The sequence below is a fragment of the Antechinus flavipes genome, chromosome 6, assembly GCF_016432865.1.
Source record: "Antechinus flavipes isolate AdamAnt ecotype Samford, QLD, Australia chromosome 6, AdamAnt_v2, whole genome shotgun sequence".
In the NCBI taxonomy this organism is placed as follows: Eukaryota; Metazoa; Chordata; class Mammalia; order Dasyuromorphia; family Dasyuridae; genus Antechinus; species Antechinus flavipes.
In genome coordinates, this window is record NC_067403.1 from 228,088,664 (window position 1) to 228,106,431 (window position 17,768).

General features: G+C 41.9%; 1 protein-coding gene across 1 annotated transcript; it reads right to left on the reverse strand.

Moving 5' to 3' along the window:
- Positions 1-1,773: 1,773 nt before the first annotated feature.
- Positions 1,774-17,309, reverse strand: LMO2 (LIM domain only 2). Its single transcript, XM_051964555.1, has 3 exons — positions 16,682-17,309; positions 10,566-10,781; positions 1,774-2,802 (listed from the first exon to the last, which is right to left on the reverse strand). The coding sequence occupies exons 1-3, from the start codon at positions 16,720-16,722 to the stop codon at positions 2,583-2,585; spliced, it is 477 nt and encodes a 158-aa protein (XP_051820515.1). The 5' UTR covers positions 16,723-17,309; the 3' UTR covers positions 1,774-2,582.
- Positions 17,310-17,768: the final 459 nt, after the last annotated feature.

Sequence of the window (17,768 nt, forward strand, 5' to 3'; positions counted from 1 at the left end):
ATAAAGGTTTATTTTTATTGTCCACATCCATGTCACATACATGTCAGAGATAGGCTCTGACCCAAATCTTTGTGCCTTTTCCAGGTCTAAAAAAATTAAATCATCTGCCTGAGGTCACATAGTTCATTAGTGGCAGATCTAGGACTCTAATTGAGGTTTCCTGTAATATCCATTATGCCACATTCCCTTTTTAGCTTTCTCTATTTTGCAAAGTATGTAGGTGCAAATGGCAGAACATCTTTCTTGATCCCCCATTTCCTCTCCCATCCAAGTTGCCAAGTACCAACTTGCCAGAGTTAGGGGTGCAGTGCCCTTGCAATCTGGAAAATGCATGTAAAATTTTTGCCCTTCTCTTTATACCAGAGAAGTCTGAGTTTTTTTTTCTTTTTCTTTTATGGAGTATTTACAAAATGTTATTATCAAATTTGAGTTGATATTATATATGTATATTTGAGTTTCTAAACCTTTTCTGTATCATCCATTTTTCATTGTCATTTCATTTTCATGTCATCTTACAGCTTTTTGCAAAACTCCCCAAAGTTCCTATTTAATTTCTTATTGTCAGCTTCTGATATTTTGAAACTGCATAAGGGAAAGTCGTGATATGAAAGGGCTAAGAGCAGTATTTATGGCAAAGCAATCTAAAAAAATCTTAGTTCAAATCCTGCCTCTGAACAAGTACCTACTGTGTCTCTGGAAAAGTGGATTAAGTTCTCTGCCCCAGGCAAGAGCAAGTGGGAATCAGAATTAATACTTTTTCAAACCAATTTCTCCAAACCAATGAAATTGTTTCCCTCCCTTGAATGTCAGCTCATAGAAGGCAGGAATTGTGGGAGGTTTTTGTTTGCTTTGGGAGGTAGGCTGGCACTTTTACAATGTCTAACACTCAGTAAGGGGTATTTAATGAATGTTTGATTGATTGAAATCACTGGTCCACATAAAAAAGGGGAAAAAACCCACATGTGCAAAAATGTTTGTAGCAGCCCTTTTTATAAGGGGCAAGGAATTGGATACTGAGTGAGTGCCCTTCAGTTGGGGAATGGCTGAAAAAGTTATGGTATATGAATGTAATGGAATATTATTGTTCTATAAGAAATGATCAGCAGGATGATTTTAGAAAAACCTGGAAAGACTTACAAGAACTGATGCTGAATGAAATGAGTAGAACCCAGAGAACATTGTACACAACAAGGTTATGTGAGGATCAACTGTTTTCAACAAAAACAATGAGGTGACTCAAGGTAATTCCAATAGACTTGTGATGGAGAGAGCCATCTGCATCCAGAGAGAGAATGTGAATCACAGAATAGTATTTTTGCCTTTTTTGTTGTTTGTTTGCTTTTTTTTTCTTTCCCTTTTCTCCCCTTTTGATCTGATTTTTCTTGCACAGCTGTGGAAATATGTTTAGAAGAATTGCACATTTAACTATATTGAATTACTTGCTTTCAGAAGATGGGGGGGAGCAGGGAGGGAGAAAAATTCAGAACACAACATTTTGCAAGGGTAAATGTTGAAAAATATCTTTGCATGTATTTTGAAAAATAAAAAGATATTATTATTATAAAAAAGGAGAAATCACTGATCTACCAGATCCAAAATTTTTAAATTTACTTATCTATGTACATATTCCTTCCTGCCCTCCCCTCCCTCCCCAGGAAACAAACTCCTTCGTTTTTTGTCAGCATATTCCTATGCCTAGCACATAATAGGTGCTGCTAATAAATGCAACGCAATTATTACTTCAAATATCATTCAAAGAAATGATACAGCATCTCAGTCTGTCATTTTTATTAAATCTGCAGGGTTTTACTACACACAACAAATACTTTATTGATATAATCTAAGATAATAAAATAGTTGAACAACTCTGCTTAGATTTACATTTGTATAGAAACAATCTGTGAAATCCTTCACCTTGAACAGAGGTGTCTAAAAACAGTGGTTCACCAGCATTTTATCTATTTTTAGGGAAGTGTGGTGATTAAAACTGAAACGTGTCCCCATGCAAACGTGTTTCCCATACGTCCAAAGCCTAAGGCCTTGGGAAAATGGCCAAGAAAAGGGATGGTCACTCTCTCTTTTTCTGTCCTCTCCCTGCGTGGAGCACATTGATCTAGAAACAGGGTTACTGGAAATGCCCCAGGGAAGGAACAAAATCAACCAATTGCACTTTTCTCATTTGCAAATGTCAAAGTCAGGACAACTTTTGAGAAGGATAACTCACTATCTGCAGGTATGAGATCCCATTAGCCCATCATTATTTGCCCCCCACCCAACCACCCCACACCTCAGCTAATAATGTCAGTTATTACCGATAGCCTTCTGCTAGAAATTCTCTCTAAGAGTCAGCATATTTGTCATGTTTAAATCTGCTTTCCTTGCTCCTGTGCAGCTCACTCTGATGCTATGCTGGACTGCCTGATAAGGGCCTATGGTTCCATCCCTAAAGAAATTACCCCACCCACCCCTCTTCCCCAGAGTGCATAGCTCAGCGGCCCCCCCCTCCCTCCCCATGCCCTCCCTATTGAGACTATTGGTTTGTGTCATCAGCAAAACACTGGCCAGAGACTCTGGCCTCTGGCCTAGATCATCCCATTGATTTTAGTCCATTCATAGATGTCCTGTTCACATACTATGTCTGAGTTGATGAGGAGATACCTGTCACCCACACAGAAGTGCTTCTGACAGGCGGCACATTTGAAACATTCCAGGTGGTACACTTTCTCCTTCACACGCATGGTCATCTCATAGGCCCGGATCCGCTTGTCACAGGAAGCACAGAGGCCATCTTGGCCAAAAAGCCTGTGGGAAGCAGGGAAAAATCCCCAAACAAATAACAATAAGGCATTAAGGAGGCAAACGGCAATTCAGTAAGTAAAGGTCTGGGGACGGGTTAAGACAATCTTCTCAGAGCAGGTTGGGAGAACTCCTTCGGAAGAGTGGCCCAATCATCAATGTTCTTTCCTTGTTCTTAAAAAAAAAAAAAATGGAGATAACCTTCCCTCCCCATCCATATCAAAAGTGTCGGGGAGTCTCTTGTCGCCTTCTCACTTTAACACTCTCTTATGTGTGAGAATCCTCATATACTGTCCCAGACCTCGCTACCCTGGAGGAAAATATCTGCTACACTGGCTCATACCAGGATGGAGACTTGCAATATTTTCTCCTCCATCTGGGAGCTCTGAAATTTGGCTCCAGTGTTCCTGAGAGTTTTAATTTGGGGATTTCTTTTAGGAGGTGATTGGTGGATTCTTGTTTCATTCTAAAATGTAAGAGATTTAATATGGTCATGAGAGACAGAGGCAGTTTGATATAGTGGGGAGAGAGGGCAGAATTTGGGAATAAGGAAAGATTTGGTTTAAATGCTTCAGAGATGATGTGAGCCTTAGTTTCTTTATCTATAAAATGGGAATAACAAACACCCTCAGGGCTTATATCAGTGTTATTACATATCAAGTGAGGGAATGTAAACCTTAAAGAGCTATAGAAATAGGAATATTTCCCTCATCACCCATTCAGTGGTGTTTGCACTTGAAAAAGAGAAAAATGTTCAACCCAAAGGAATAAATCTCTAATCTGGAATAGTGGATGGGGGAAATAATTTTAGGTGGGAGTTGATGTGAAAGGATGTCTAAGATTGTATTTTACCAGAGGAAAAGATTGGTCCTGGTTCATCTCATGAATCACTTAATTCAATGTGAAAGTCACCTAATTCTGATGAGGAATAAAAAGAAATTCAACAGAAAGAACCACCTCCAGTTAATCAGCTTTGTTTTTATAGAAGTGTTTGGGGAAAAAAAAATCATCTTTCCAAATGATGTGAAAGAGCTGAATCGGGAGAGCTATTTTTTCTTGTCAGGAAATTCCTGTGGAAACATGTCCTTGGACACTTAAAAGAAGCTATACCATCTGCAGGTCAAATTCTGCTGGGATGAAAATTCCCTTGCTGTTAGTATCACTCATTTCAAGCCAATGTAGCAAAATTCTAATTGCCTCACTTTATATAATGTGGATTTGGAGCTGGAAGAAACCTCGGAGATCATCTATTATATTTCTCCCATTTTATAGATGAGAAAACCGAAACACATAAGTTAAATAACCAGCAACTTAAGATTACGAAGGCGGAAAGTAGTAGTGTTAGGATTTGAACCCAATGCTCCTTTCAAGCACATTCTGCTAGCTATGTAGTCAAGTCAACAAGCATTTATTAAGTGCCTACTATGTGCGAGGGGCAGCTAGATGGTCCAGTAGATAGAACACTGGGTCTGGAGTCAAGAAGACTTATCTTCATTGGTTCAAATTCAGTCTGAGACACTAGCTGTGTGACCGTAGCCAGGTCACTCAATCCTATTTGTTTCAGTCTCCTTATCTGTAAAATGAGAAGGAAAGGGCAAACCATACCAATTTCTTTGTCAAGAAAACCCTGAATGAGATCATAGAGAACTGAATAGCAAACAATAGTCTCTGCTAACAAGATGTATGTAAATCAACTCTTCTGTAAATCTAAATCATAATTCCAATTCAATATTCATTCAAGTGCCTTCTAGCTCCAAGGCTTCCATTAGAATATGAGTTCTTTGCCTTTCTGTAGCACTTAGCACAATACCTGGCACATAGTCAGCTTCTAATAAGGCTTGTTGACTCTTCTTGACTTGACTATGTAAGACACCGGTGACACAAAAACAGCGCCTGTCTTCAAGAAGCTTACATTGGACCACGTTTCTAGGTCTTGGAGGAGCTCCCTATTGGACTGTTCCTCTGGGATGAATCTCTTCGTAAAGCAAAAGATATTCTGGTTAAAGACATAAATACTCCCTAGTTTTAAAATTTGGCATTCAACGAGAGGAGAAGATCCAAGAAGTCCCTTGGAATTCATTGCCATGGGACCTGACCTATATTAGCTTTTTAATCAAGAAATCTTGGTTGTGTCCCCAACTCCAACACTGTCTTACTGAATGACATTTAATAAGGCTTCGTTGAGAGGTTCAACTTACAGGAATAAAATTAGCTCCACAGTCCCTCTGGGCACTCCATTTTAGGAAGGACATGGATAAGCTGAAAAGTGCCCAAAGGGTATCCAGGATGGTAAAGGGACTTGAATTCGTGCCATATAAAGGGAAGTTTAGCCTAGACCAAGAAAAAACTTAAGAGGGAGAGGGAGGGATGAGGGAAAAGGCCAGCTATATTTAAATATCTAAAGGATTGTCATATGGAAGAGGGAATAAACTGGTTTTGTTGAAGCCCAAAGTGCAGAACAGGAGCCAGGGTTACAAAGAGTCAAATGCAGGCTTGTTGTCTGGGCAAAATAGAATTGGAGCCAATCTCTCATGAGGGTCTTTTTTTCCTCCTACATTTTATTATGATGTAGAATTTAGTAACATTCTGAAAGCATCTTAGAGAACAAATATCCTGGGGAGTTCATCCCCTGCACATAACTCAAGGCTTAATTCATGGAGGCCTTCTAATAAATGCTTGTTGACCTGACATAAAGGTAGGCTGACAATATGTTTGGTCTATTTAGAGAATTCTTTTTCAGTTATGGATTAGGCTTTTTTGACACTTAAGCTGTAGGAGTTTGTGAAACACTCACCCCCTTTCTCCTTTGCCATTTCTGCTTTTTCCATGCATGTATGTGTGTATAAATATAAATACATGTAAATATTATTACAAAAATGTTATATAAGTATATATACATATAGTTACATAAGTATATATAAATATATATAGGTAGGTACAGGCATTGTATGCATGTATATATGTACGTATTGTGTATATATAAAAATACATATGTATGTTAATCATCATTAATGAAAAAAATTGGACATTTTGAGAGAACTAGCTTGGGTCACAGTAACAGCCCAAAGCCACTGTGTGGCCCAATGGACACGGCTGAACCCATTTACTGGAGCCTCAAAAATTTGAGGGAAAGTAAAAAGTTTTCCAGGAAATTTGGGGGCAGATTTCAACAAGTAATAATAATCAAATCATTTTTTGCAAGGGCTGGAAAATTTTAAATGAGAATTATTCTCTGGTGTCAGGAGTTCCGTTCTCTATTCATCCATTCACCCCAAAATATTTTATTAAGTGACTAATGAGAAACAAATATAGGGGAGGGTGAGAAGAGGGACAACAGCTCCCATCTGTTTCCCCAACCCAGGACTGGGCTCAATAGGGAGGGAAATATAAGGCAAGGAGTGAGTGAATGCCAGCCAGCTATTTCTGAAATGCTGCCTTAAATACTACTGAAGGTTTAACCCAAAGAAGATTTTATAGGAGGCTAGTTCTAAAGTTGAGAGGGATTTGGACGCCACAAAATCTTTCCAATGTACCATACGCCGGCACTCTTCTGGGTACTGCTGCAAATCACCACTGCTTCAAGGACAGGGTTCCTCTGCAGCAAGCATTCTTAACTTTTAAATCCTGGGGGAGCCCACAGACCCTTTCAGGATGAGGTTTTTTTTTTAATTTAATGCTAAATCTGAGTTAGAAGTTAATGAAAAATAAAGATAATTCCCCCACCCCCGTCCAAATTCTTGAGCCCTTTGAAATCTCTCCAGGTTCAGAATATCTGTCCTAAAATGACCATTCCCAAGTGATCATTTTGTCATTTTCTAGATGCTGCTGCCTTTAACCAAACCCACCCCTGGGCCCATAAAGGAAAACCCAAGCTCAATAGTCTATGACTCTATTATCATCTCAGAAAGAAAATTAAATAGTTTCTCTTGCCTCTGTCAGGCAATGACTCTGCTTAAAGCTCTCAGTTGTTCATTTTAATGATGATAATTTAAATATTAAATGATGACTAGAAGAGCCTGCACTAACACACTGTTAATTAACATGTTACCTGGAAAAATAGTGGGGGGGGGGGAGAAATTATTTCATGTCACTGAGACACGAGTTAATTAACTTTGTGATCTCATAGCCTGTTTTTCCTCTCATTTTTCAAAATGGAAAATTAGAAAGCTCATAACATAAACAGCATTGGGTTTATTTTAAAGAATCCTATCAAATCAAACCAGGGGTGGGAGTGGAGGAACTTGACCTTCTGACCTCTTTCTCTATAGGAATTGCTTGAGATTCAGACAATTATACGGAAACAGAACCAAGGATGCCAATGGAAATGATTTCTAATTGGACTTCCATAAATGATCTGGCAAGGAGGCTTAGGGTATGCTATTGTTGTTAGCTTGGAAGACACTTTTTTAGGTCTGATTGTTTTTTTTAATCTATCTTAGTGGTACTTTAGTGGTGTAGTACAGCTATGGCTACTGAGGAATACCCTGAGAATTGAGTGGGTAATATGGTACCTAGTATTGTTATTATTTATTTTACTAGTATGTTATTATTTTTTTTTACTAGTATGTTTTTTTTTACTGGTAGAAGCAGTTTGATATTTAATGTCAGGTGAAGCTGAAGTTGATACTGAATTGAATTATTTGATTCAATGGGTGGGTTTTAGAGTATTTAGGATCCCTACTCACAGTAGGATGTATCTCTATCATTTGAGTCTATTTTTCATTTTATCTTTAAAGTACCTCCCAAAGTACTTTGTATATACCTAGTAGGAACTTAGTAAATGATTGCTAGTGAATATGGAGAAGCATGGAAAAACTAAAATGAACTGTTGCAAGGTGTAGTAAAAAGAAGCAGGAAAATAAAATCATAATAATATGAGCTTTTAAGTTTACAAAGTGCTATATATATATTTGAATTGATCCTCACAAAAACCCTATGAAGTAGATAATATTATTATTTACAATTTACAGATGGGAAAACTAAGGTTGAGAGAACTTAAGCAATTTGTCCACAATCACCCAGCTAGTAAGCATCTAAGGCAAATTTAAATTAAGGTCTTCTTGATAACAAATTTAACATTCTATCCTCTGCATCACTAGGTAATGAGAACCAACAACTCTTAATTTGGGACCCCAATGGGTTTATGGACAGATTTCACTCCCTGAATAGGAAAAAAATATTTTCACTAACTTTTGAATTTCTTTGTAATCATTTGTTTTATTTTTCACATTTAAAATTAGGATTCTTAACTGGTTGTGTGATCCTGGGCAAGTTATTTAGCTCATACTGCCTCAAAAGGAAGAACAAAAGAAGGAAAGGAGCAAGGAAGGAGAGAAGGAAGAAAGGAGGGAGGAAGAGAAGGGAAGAGAAGGAAGGAAGGATGAAGGAGGAAGCAAGGAAGAAAGGAAGGAAGAAAGGAAGGAAGGGAAGGAGGGAGGGAGGAAAGGAAGGGAGGGAAGGGAAGAGAAGAAGAGAGGGAGGAAAGGATGAAGCAAGGAGGAGGGGGGAGGGAAGAAGGAAGAAAGGAAGGAAGGGAGGGAGCAAGGAAGGAGGGAGGGAGAGAAGGGAAGGCAAAGAAAGAAGAATGAAGGAGGAAGGAAGGAAAGAGGGAAAGAGGAAGGGAAGGAGGGAAGGGAAGGATGAAGGAAGAAGGAAGGAAGGAAAGATGAAGGGAGTGAGGGAGGGGAGGGAAGGAAGGAAGAAAACAAAGGGAGGGAAGGATGAAGAAAGAAGGAAGGGAGGGAGGGAGAGAAAAGAGGAGAGGAGAGACAGATAGTCACAGACACAGAGAGACAGGATTTTGAGGAGTCCATGGTTTTCCCTGGAATGCCACAAGAATCTATGCTGCAAAATGATAAGAACTCTAGATTTCAGCAATGTCAATAGAAAGAATGAAAAGGAAACTGAATATAGAGAAATCATAATGACCAAGCTTGGCCCCAGAGATGAGATATAATAAGGCACCACCCCTAACCCCCCTTCCCCCATGTTTTCTGTGCAGAATGGAGGACTATGGTTGTAGAACATTACAGATAATATCAGCTCTTTTTCATATATTGGTTCATTTTATTGCACTGTTTTTTTTCCTCTTTTTAATTTTTCTTATAAGGGATGGTTCTTTGAGAGAGGAAGAATATAGGGTTATACTGGGAAATTCAGGCTGTCCCCAAAATCCCAGTGCCTTTTAAAAGCTATTTAAACTTCAAAGCGGCACTATTGCTTTTGAAACACCCCGCATAAAAACAAAATAGATCAATAAAAATCTGTTTTTCCAAAAGAAATTCTTGCTGGATCATATTGTATTCCTGTGAAACACTTCACTGTTGTTCAGTTATTCAGCCTCTTTGTGATCCCTATTAAATAATTGACCCTCAATCCACCAGGACTTCGTTAGGGGGCTGAAAAGAGAAGTATATAATACTTTCTGAATTAAAAGATAAGCAATTTCCCCCATCACACTTATTTTGATTTTCTAAATGGAAAATATTTTGAGAACCTCAAGCAGCCAAGGTTATTACATGTCAACGGTGTTTTCCTTGGTTAGGCAGCCTACCCATAGTTGCCTTCTCTTGGGTTCTCTGCCCCAGGGAGATAGCAGCATCAATACACTCTTGCCCAGATCTGACATCGGAGGACATGGAGCCTCCTCTGGAGCAGCTTATAAGCTGGAAAGCTGGGGATCCTCCCACCAAGAGTTGCTACTTGTAAGGCTATCAGCAAACATCTTCGGAGAAATGTGGGACTGCCTTTCTGGTCCACAGCACCAGGGGACCTGCTGCTTTGGGCCATCAGGGCCCCAAACCACCTGAGCTCCGGCCCTCCTGGGTGATGGAGACTTAGGTAAGTTCACTTTTCCTTGCTTTTGCTTTTCTATTCATAAAATAGGGAGGATGTTACAGCCAGAAGGCTGCATTTGGAGATGGGTGGCCCCGTGTGAATCATTGCTCTGTTATAGATTACTCTCTGTGATCTTGGATGGGTCATTTTCCTCCCAATGAGTTTCATCTTCAGTACAGAATTAAGTTGGATTAGATGACCCCAAAAGTACCTCCATTTGGAGCAGGTCTTTTTAATCTTTGGGGAGTGGGTATCTTTGGACCCTTTAAGGCTGTCCTGCAAAGTCTTCTCAGAATGTTTGTTTTTCAATATACTTTTTTAAAAAAACACTAAATCTGGCCTAAAATGCAGAGGATTGCAAAGGAAACCTAAAGATTAGTGAAAAAACATGTACATATATAGAAAGTACTCTGAAGGGGCTTCAGATACTTAAGATACTAATATTACTCCCCTGTGATAGCAGCACTATCACGGACATTTATATAGATGTTTAAGGTTTACCAATATATCATCTCATTTGAGACATGAAAGTGACAGTTATTATCATACTCATTTTTCAGATGAGTAAACTGAGGCTCAGAGATTTGCCATAGCTACATAGCATCTGAAATGGGATTCGAATCCTCATCTCTGTTACTGTTATTGTTCTACCTCCCTTTGGACATCCTCCTGAGGGTCAGATGGAAGAACTCTGTCAAGCAACAGGAACTTTTGTGACACTAACATGAAACATTTTTAGACCCTCTTCTTGTATTTAACCTTTGGGGATCAGATTGCATGGTTGCACTTTATCATTAGCACACAAAAGAACTCGGGTTATTGGATGTCTGGGAGACACAGATTCACTGAAGTCCTGGCAGCCCACTGGGCAAATCTGAGGAGGAAAAGGAAGAAGAGGAAAAAAAACTGGCTTTCAGGCCACAGAGCCCTACCTGAGGTAGTCTCTCCTGCAGAGCTTTCGGCCCAGCTTGTAGTACAAACGACGCCCCACTTCCCCCAGACGGCACCCACATAGGTCACAGCTGAGGCAGTCCTCATGCCAGTACTGATCGATGGCCTTTAAGAAGTACCGGTCCCCTATGTTTTGCTGGCAGCCACCACATGTCAGCAGAGATGGTGGGATCTGCAGCACCTCGTCCACTGGTTCCCTAGAATGGATGAATGTAATTTGTGAAAAGCATACTTAAAAAAAAAAAAAAAAACTTACCCAAACTGTTTATTTCTAGCAACAAGGTGCAAAATGTTTGCATTCTCTGGAAGAAATTTATATCTGGCTTCCAATTGGCGCTGTAATTGACCAAAAAAATCTGGTCATACGTGGAGGAAGAACAGATAATTCAAATTTTAAAAATTTGAATATGTTCAAAGAAATGGAAAGAAATTGGGTGAATAATAACTTACAGAGAACTGTTTGTCATTAATTAGCACACTCTTAAAAGCTTAGCCAAAAGCTAACTAAAAAATAAAACTCCCTTAATGAAACAAAGTGACTACCTATGTATGAACAATAATAATTTCATGGTGAAACATGGTTGAGGATAATGATGGTTTAAGCAAAACATCTGAGTGTGAGATTTGAACAGGAATCATACAAACTGAAAGCTTCAGCAGATCCAGAGTGAGAATTCTAAATGATTACATTATTATCACCAAGTCAGGTAAAAGAAAAAAAAAACATTTCAGATGCTCTATTTTATTTTTGCAAAGGAAACTTTGCATAGTCCCCTAAATTTGTCCAGCCATTTCCCTATTGATGGACATCTCCTCCATTTCCAAGTCCAATTTTCTGCATAAAAAGAAACTATAAATATTTTTATATGTGAGTCCTTTCCCCCTTTTATGATCTCTTTGGGTTACAGACCAAGTAGTGGTATTGCTGGCTAAAAGGGTATGCACTGTTTTATAGCCCTTTGGGCATAGTGTGAATAGCATACTGGCTCTGCCCCTCTGAAACCAGCAGAGGCTGATTGATTTGCCTGATGTGGGAACCATTTCCAGGATGAGCAGAATTTCCCCCAAGGACAATTCACGGGGACTTAAGAGTGTTTTTCAAGTGAGTCTAATGGGAATGGATAGGGCAGTCTGGATACATCTCACCTCCTTTGGATTGACCACACCACTAATGAGATCCATTTAAGTGTTAAGTATTGGAGTATTCAAGAGAAAAGGCTGGGAAACACACTCCTTGGTAAACTGGCAGGGGAGATCTAGAATCTTTCGTGTGTTTAATTTGGAAAGTTGGAAGGAGTTACACATTAAACCAAGAGCAAGCCCTGGGAAAATGACCAAACAGCACCTTTGGCAACCCTGGTGGCCCTCAAATTTTGCCCACCATCTGCACTTCCCTACTTTTTTTCCAACTCCTTTTCCTGTACCTCTTTCCTCTCCTCCTTCCCTCTTACTCTCCTTCTTTATCTTATTCCTACTCTCAGTATACAAGGGGCATCCACAAACACTGGTACAAATGGACAACACTAGACTCCTATCATCAAAGTGGAAAGGAGATAATCCAATAGTTCTTATATATAATATAAGAATATACATAATATTCTTATATTATATATAAATCTATAGTAATTATATATATTATATAATAGTTCCTTCAAATGAGGAAGCTGAAAACCTAAGAGGTTAACTAATTAGTGTCAAAGAAGGGACTGGAACCCAGACCCTCTAATTCCAAATCCAGCACTCTAGCCATTGAATTATCTAAAAAGGGGTGATTGATAGAGTAACCAAAATGCCTTAATAATTAAATGGCTCAATAATGTAGTAGATGGAGAAAGGAAGAGAAGATGAGATAACAAAATGCTGCTTTCTTCTTTCCTATCCAAAATTGTATTAGTCTTGCTTTCATCTACTGCCACTTAGCCATCCCCCTTCCCAAATGAGATATTTATAAGGCATTTAGTACAGTGTTTAGTATAGTATACACATAAAGCACTTAGTATAGCTTCTGGCACATAGTAGGCACTTAAATAATAATAAATAATAAATAATAATAAATGCTAGTTCCTATATTTAACAAGCCCCATTTGAATTTACAAAGACCATACCAACATTTTCTGAAATTAGCTTATATCTGTTGCTCTGCATACATTATTGTATTTCAACTCACCAAATAGAAAAGGTAGGGCTTCTTTTGTTTGTTTGTTTTCATTTGACTCCCCAGAGACATAGGACAGTGTTGAGCCAGTAGTGAGTGCCCCATAAATGTTGTATTGAAGATTACCAACTAATCAACAAGTATTTATTAGGGGTCTACTATGTGCCAGAAGTACCTCTGAGAACAAAGTTGGTCTATTCTAGGAAAAAGTGTTGAGTTGCTGATACTACTAGACAAGAGAGTAGTCGTGGTCTATTAAACACATGCTTGTTGACATGACCTCTTTACAGATGTTTTTTAGCCAGCTAATGAGTGTTCTCTGGACCCTCTCTGGAGCCCAAATCACATTTTAAAAAACCCATTAAGCTTTTAAAATAGGCTCAGTTTGTAACTGCCCAATTCCCAAAGTGAATTCTCCTCCACTTACTTAAGGAGGCTAATCTCCGTCTCCCAGTTTTGTGGACCAACCATTCTGTGTCCCAGTTTGTCCAAGCATAAAATGTGTTTAGGGGCATGTGTATGTCTGTCCCCAGGAGTGTATACTACTCTGAAAGTGCCCACCCGGCATACAGTGAAATGCTTCCATTAAACAGCTGTAAACAGCATAGAACATCACAAGAGCACATCAATCTGAAACCTAAGACAGTTAAAAAAAAACAAACACCAAATATAATTCTTAAAATGGTTTTAAGAAGCCAGGGCGGCTGAACACTGCTGTTTTTCTTTGTTTTTTGCAGAGGTGAATGATAGTAATTTAGCATGAGGGCTTTTTACTTCCCCTTTCCTGAAGAAGTTATTAATATTCCAGATGTTTTCATCCAGATGTCTCCAGTACTTAGCACAGTGCCTGGCAATAATAGACACTTAATAAATGTTTGCTGATTGATTTTTGCAGCCATCAACACAGAATCCCCTCTCACCTCTTCCTTTTAGGGGAGGGGGGGCTTCCAAGATGTATGTGACACCTTTTAAACCTGTCTCTCTGAATGGCGGAGGATGATACTGTCACCCAATCAACTATGAAAGAGAAGAATTCATGCTCAGCTGATGCCAACTGACTGGAATGAAAATGGAATTGCCTTTAGATTGCTTACAGAGAGGCAGTGGGGTCCAGGGGATGGAAGAATGGACAGGAGAGCCCATGCTTATTATGCCACATATTAAATGCCAACCTCTTGAGCAGTCCAAGCACCCAGAATGGTAAAAATTTGAAAGCATTAAGGAAAAGTGAGGAGAGGAAGAGAGAGAAGGGAAAATAACGCTCCCCCAAAAAATGTTTATTAAATGTCGATTAAGTCCAAGGCAGCCTGGCTTAATGGATAGAGTAAGGAAGACTGTCCAGCCTCTGGCACTTAGGTACTGGTTGTATGGCTCTAGGCAAGTAACTTTTGGGGTTCTGAGGCAGACTCTAGGAATATAAACTGGAAAGCAGTTGCCCCTTTGCTCTAAGAGAGGGATTTTCATCACTGAGAATTCTTTATGCAAAGGAAATCCTAAATCCGACAAGAAAAAAATGATAATAAATTAAAAATAAAAAATAAAGGGAATTTTTTTTTAAATCTACAGCAGTGTACATTGTGAGTTAGGGATATAGAATAGGATAGGAAAAACTGCCTCTGCCTTTCAGAAGCTTACTTGTAATTAATTGTCCCAGCTCAAGCAAGCTGAGAAGGCTTTTATCTATCTGCAGCATGGGGAAGTTGCCACAAATGACCCAATCTCCTGTAAGTATGGAGTTAAATATCTTAGAAGAAAGTGGTCTACATTTTCAAATGTTAAGCAAAAGCAAGTATTAAGATGGCCTGAGATAAGATAGCCTCGGACAGGATGAGATATTATCCCACCATCTATCTCACAGAGTTCTTACTGTAATTGGTGTTATAATAGCTCATTATCCACAGTCAGAGTTCTGTTTAGCGAGAATTCCAAGGCAATGACTAAGTGGGAGCACCCCCAAATGAATATTTTAAATGCTCCCAGAGTGTTTTCAGGCTTCTACACAGTAAGTGGCCAATTATGGCTACTGGCCCCTTTTCTAGCTCAAAAACCTAACCTGGATTTCTTGGATCATTTCTTGAGATTTTCTACTTGTTTGCTTTTTAAAATTCTGATCAACGCCACCCAGGACACATGTGTTGACTTGGACTGCCCCTCTGGGGTATGGAGGGGGGATGACCCAGGGAATGGAGTCAGTCAGCAACATTTACACCATAGCGAAGGTGTCAGGTTTTCAATCTTTGTCTAGAGCACAAAGTTTCCAAAGAACAAATATCTAATATTTATCCTTGAGAAAACCGATCCCTCCCAATTTATCGGCTAATTAAAGAGCTAGTGAATGAAGGGCTTACTGACCTCAGTGACATTAGGTGTCAATTGACAAATCTACAGTGTTCTGCTCTGCAATTTTTCTTTATGGTCTTTTGCACACAGCAGGAACTTAATACATGTTTGTTGAGTTGAATTGATCACGGCAAGGAAAAACCCCAACTGCAAGGTATTCTTGGACCAAGATGTACTTTGAGATTTTCATGAGTCAACAACCGGTTAAATGCATCAAGGAGACCTAATTTCTATTTCTAAGTATAGATTTACCCCCCATCCCTACCTCACCTCTCCAGGGGGATTTATTTGAAGAAAACGATCACCACCCTCTCTACTTGGAACTCAGGGTCCTGATCTTCAAAACTGCAGTTGTGATATGTATACTCTTATGCTATTAGGAGGCCTTCCGGTGTTTTATGAGCCTAGCAATGGGCTTTTTAGCTCCTCAGTCTCAGGGTAGGGCCCAGGTAAACAAACAATGTGGATGAAAACCGAAGGGGGAAATACTTCAGGCAGGAAAATCCAATTTTTTCAAAGAGCTCCGAGAAATGAAAAAGGAAAACAAAAGCCTTCAGAAAGCACAAGTGGATCGCCCATTAACTAACCCCTTCAGTGATGTGTAAGGAATCCTCTCAACAGATTAGCCTGTGTGGGCTTCAAGGGAGTTAAAAAAAAGTCTCCAAAGCTGACAGCTAATACAGTTTTTAATCAGTTTAAGGAAAAAAGAGTTTTTTTCCTCTCCCACAGATAACCCCAATGCTCCCTTATCTCCCCTCCCCCCCCAAACACAAGCCCAATGTTTAAAGCAGAAGCTTTGAAGATACTCCAGTGTTTTAAGACACCTCTGGCCTCTCGGAGCCTGTAGACGTCAGAGATAGCCTATTAGCCTCTAGCTTTCTAAAGAGCCCAGAGAGGCAGTCCAGAGAGATTTCTAACCCTATTCATGGTTCTCAAAGCGTCCCCTTCCTCCTGCAGCGGGGGAAGAGAGGAGCAAGCTTTGGGACCCAATCGGAATCACACGATTTCCAAGAGAAAGGGAGAAAGAGGAGAGGTGCAGGAAAGGGGAAAGGGAGGCGGGAGCCGTTCCCCAACTCCCGGAGCCTCCGTGCCCTCTTCCACCTGCACGCCAAGCCCGGCTGAGCTCAGCTCAAAGTTTGCCCGGCACTCCCCGAGCCCGGAACAAGTACAAGTTTAGCATCGGTCCGTTCTTGACCTTCGGCTCGGCTCGGACTGAGCCTGGCGTGGGGCAGAGGAACCCTCAGCCAGAACCTCAGCCCCGGCCCCTCTTCCCACTCTCACCCCGCCCCGCCGAGGGAGACCTATCCATTCCGCTGGGGGTTCCTATTCCCCCTGGGACAGGGCTACCCAAGCGAGTGGGACCCTTGGCCCTCCCTACTGGGGGGGTTGTGGGGGAGGGGATAGGGGAGCGAGTCCATTGGGAGATCAATGCTGGCGGGCGCTTAGCGGGCGATCACCGGGAGCCCCTCTGGGATTAAGCCTCTCCCTCCCCGTCCCCGCGGGGTACGAGAGGTCCTAGGTTCAGCGCCTGCATCCATGCCGGCACCCCCCACCCCCACCCTCTGGACCGCTAGAAAGCTGGAGGATGGAGCGGCCACTTACTCGGACGGGTCCAGGCTCTTCCTCTCGATGGCCGAGGACATTGGCGAAGGGGGTGGCGCGCTGCTGGGGGTGGGGATGCGGGGGTCTCCTTTGTCGCGCAGGGCCGGGCGGGCGGCTCGGCACCCCCTCGGGTCCCGGTCCTGGTCCTCCTCCTGCCCCTCCTCGGGCAACAGTGCCTGGGAGGCTGCTCACCGGCTGACTCTCCCCTCCGCCCTCAATGACATTCACGGGCTCCCTCGCAGCGCCAGGGAAAGAGAGCGAGCGCAGGCGAATCCCCCGGGGTAGGGGGGGGCGGGGGGAGGTCAGGCTGGGTGCGGGGCCGGGACGGGATGGGACAGGGTGAGGGCTCGCTTCGCCTGCCTGCCCGCCGGGGCCCCCCGCGCGGCTCCACTCTGCTCCGGCTCCGGGACTTAACCCTCCATCCCGGGCAGCGTCGCCTGCGCCTGTCCCTCCCGGCTCGGGCTGCTGCTGCTGCGGCTGCGGCTGCCTCGGCTCGGGCTCCCTCCTGTCCCCGCTGCGGCTCCCGCTCCGGCTCCGGCTCCGCTCCTGTCCCTGTCCCTGTCCCCGTCCCCGCCGCGAACCTGTGCCCAGGAGTCCCCCGCACACCTTGGGTTCGGGCTTTCGGAGCGCGCGTGTGTGATGGGGCGGGCTGGAGCAAGGGAGAAGGAGGAGGAGGAGGAAGGGAGGAGAGAGGGGGCGGGTCGAGGGGGTGTGCGTGTCTCCCCCCTCTCTCTGAAATGTCTATTTTTTGCTCAGCCTCCCTCTGTCTCTGGTTTCATTTCCTTTTTCCTGATCACGATTCAAATACAATGGAAGGAAATCACATTTAAAGAGACAGCTGCCCGTTTTATTTCTTTTCTTTTCCTTTTTCCCTTTAAAAAAAAAAAAAAAAAAACCGGGCTCCTGGGGGATTAGCAATCCAAACAGCAGCGGCAGCACGACTGACTTGGCTTCTTAAAGGGGCCAATGCCAGGGCTGGGGGGCTGGCTGGGCGTTGCATCGCGCTCCCCTCCGGGGGCAGAGGTGGCCTGAATCACCTCAAAATTATCCTTCGGGAATGGTCTTCACCCGCCCCTCTCGCCTCCCC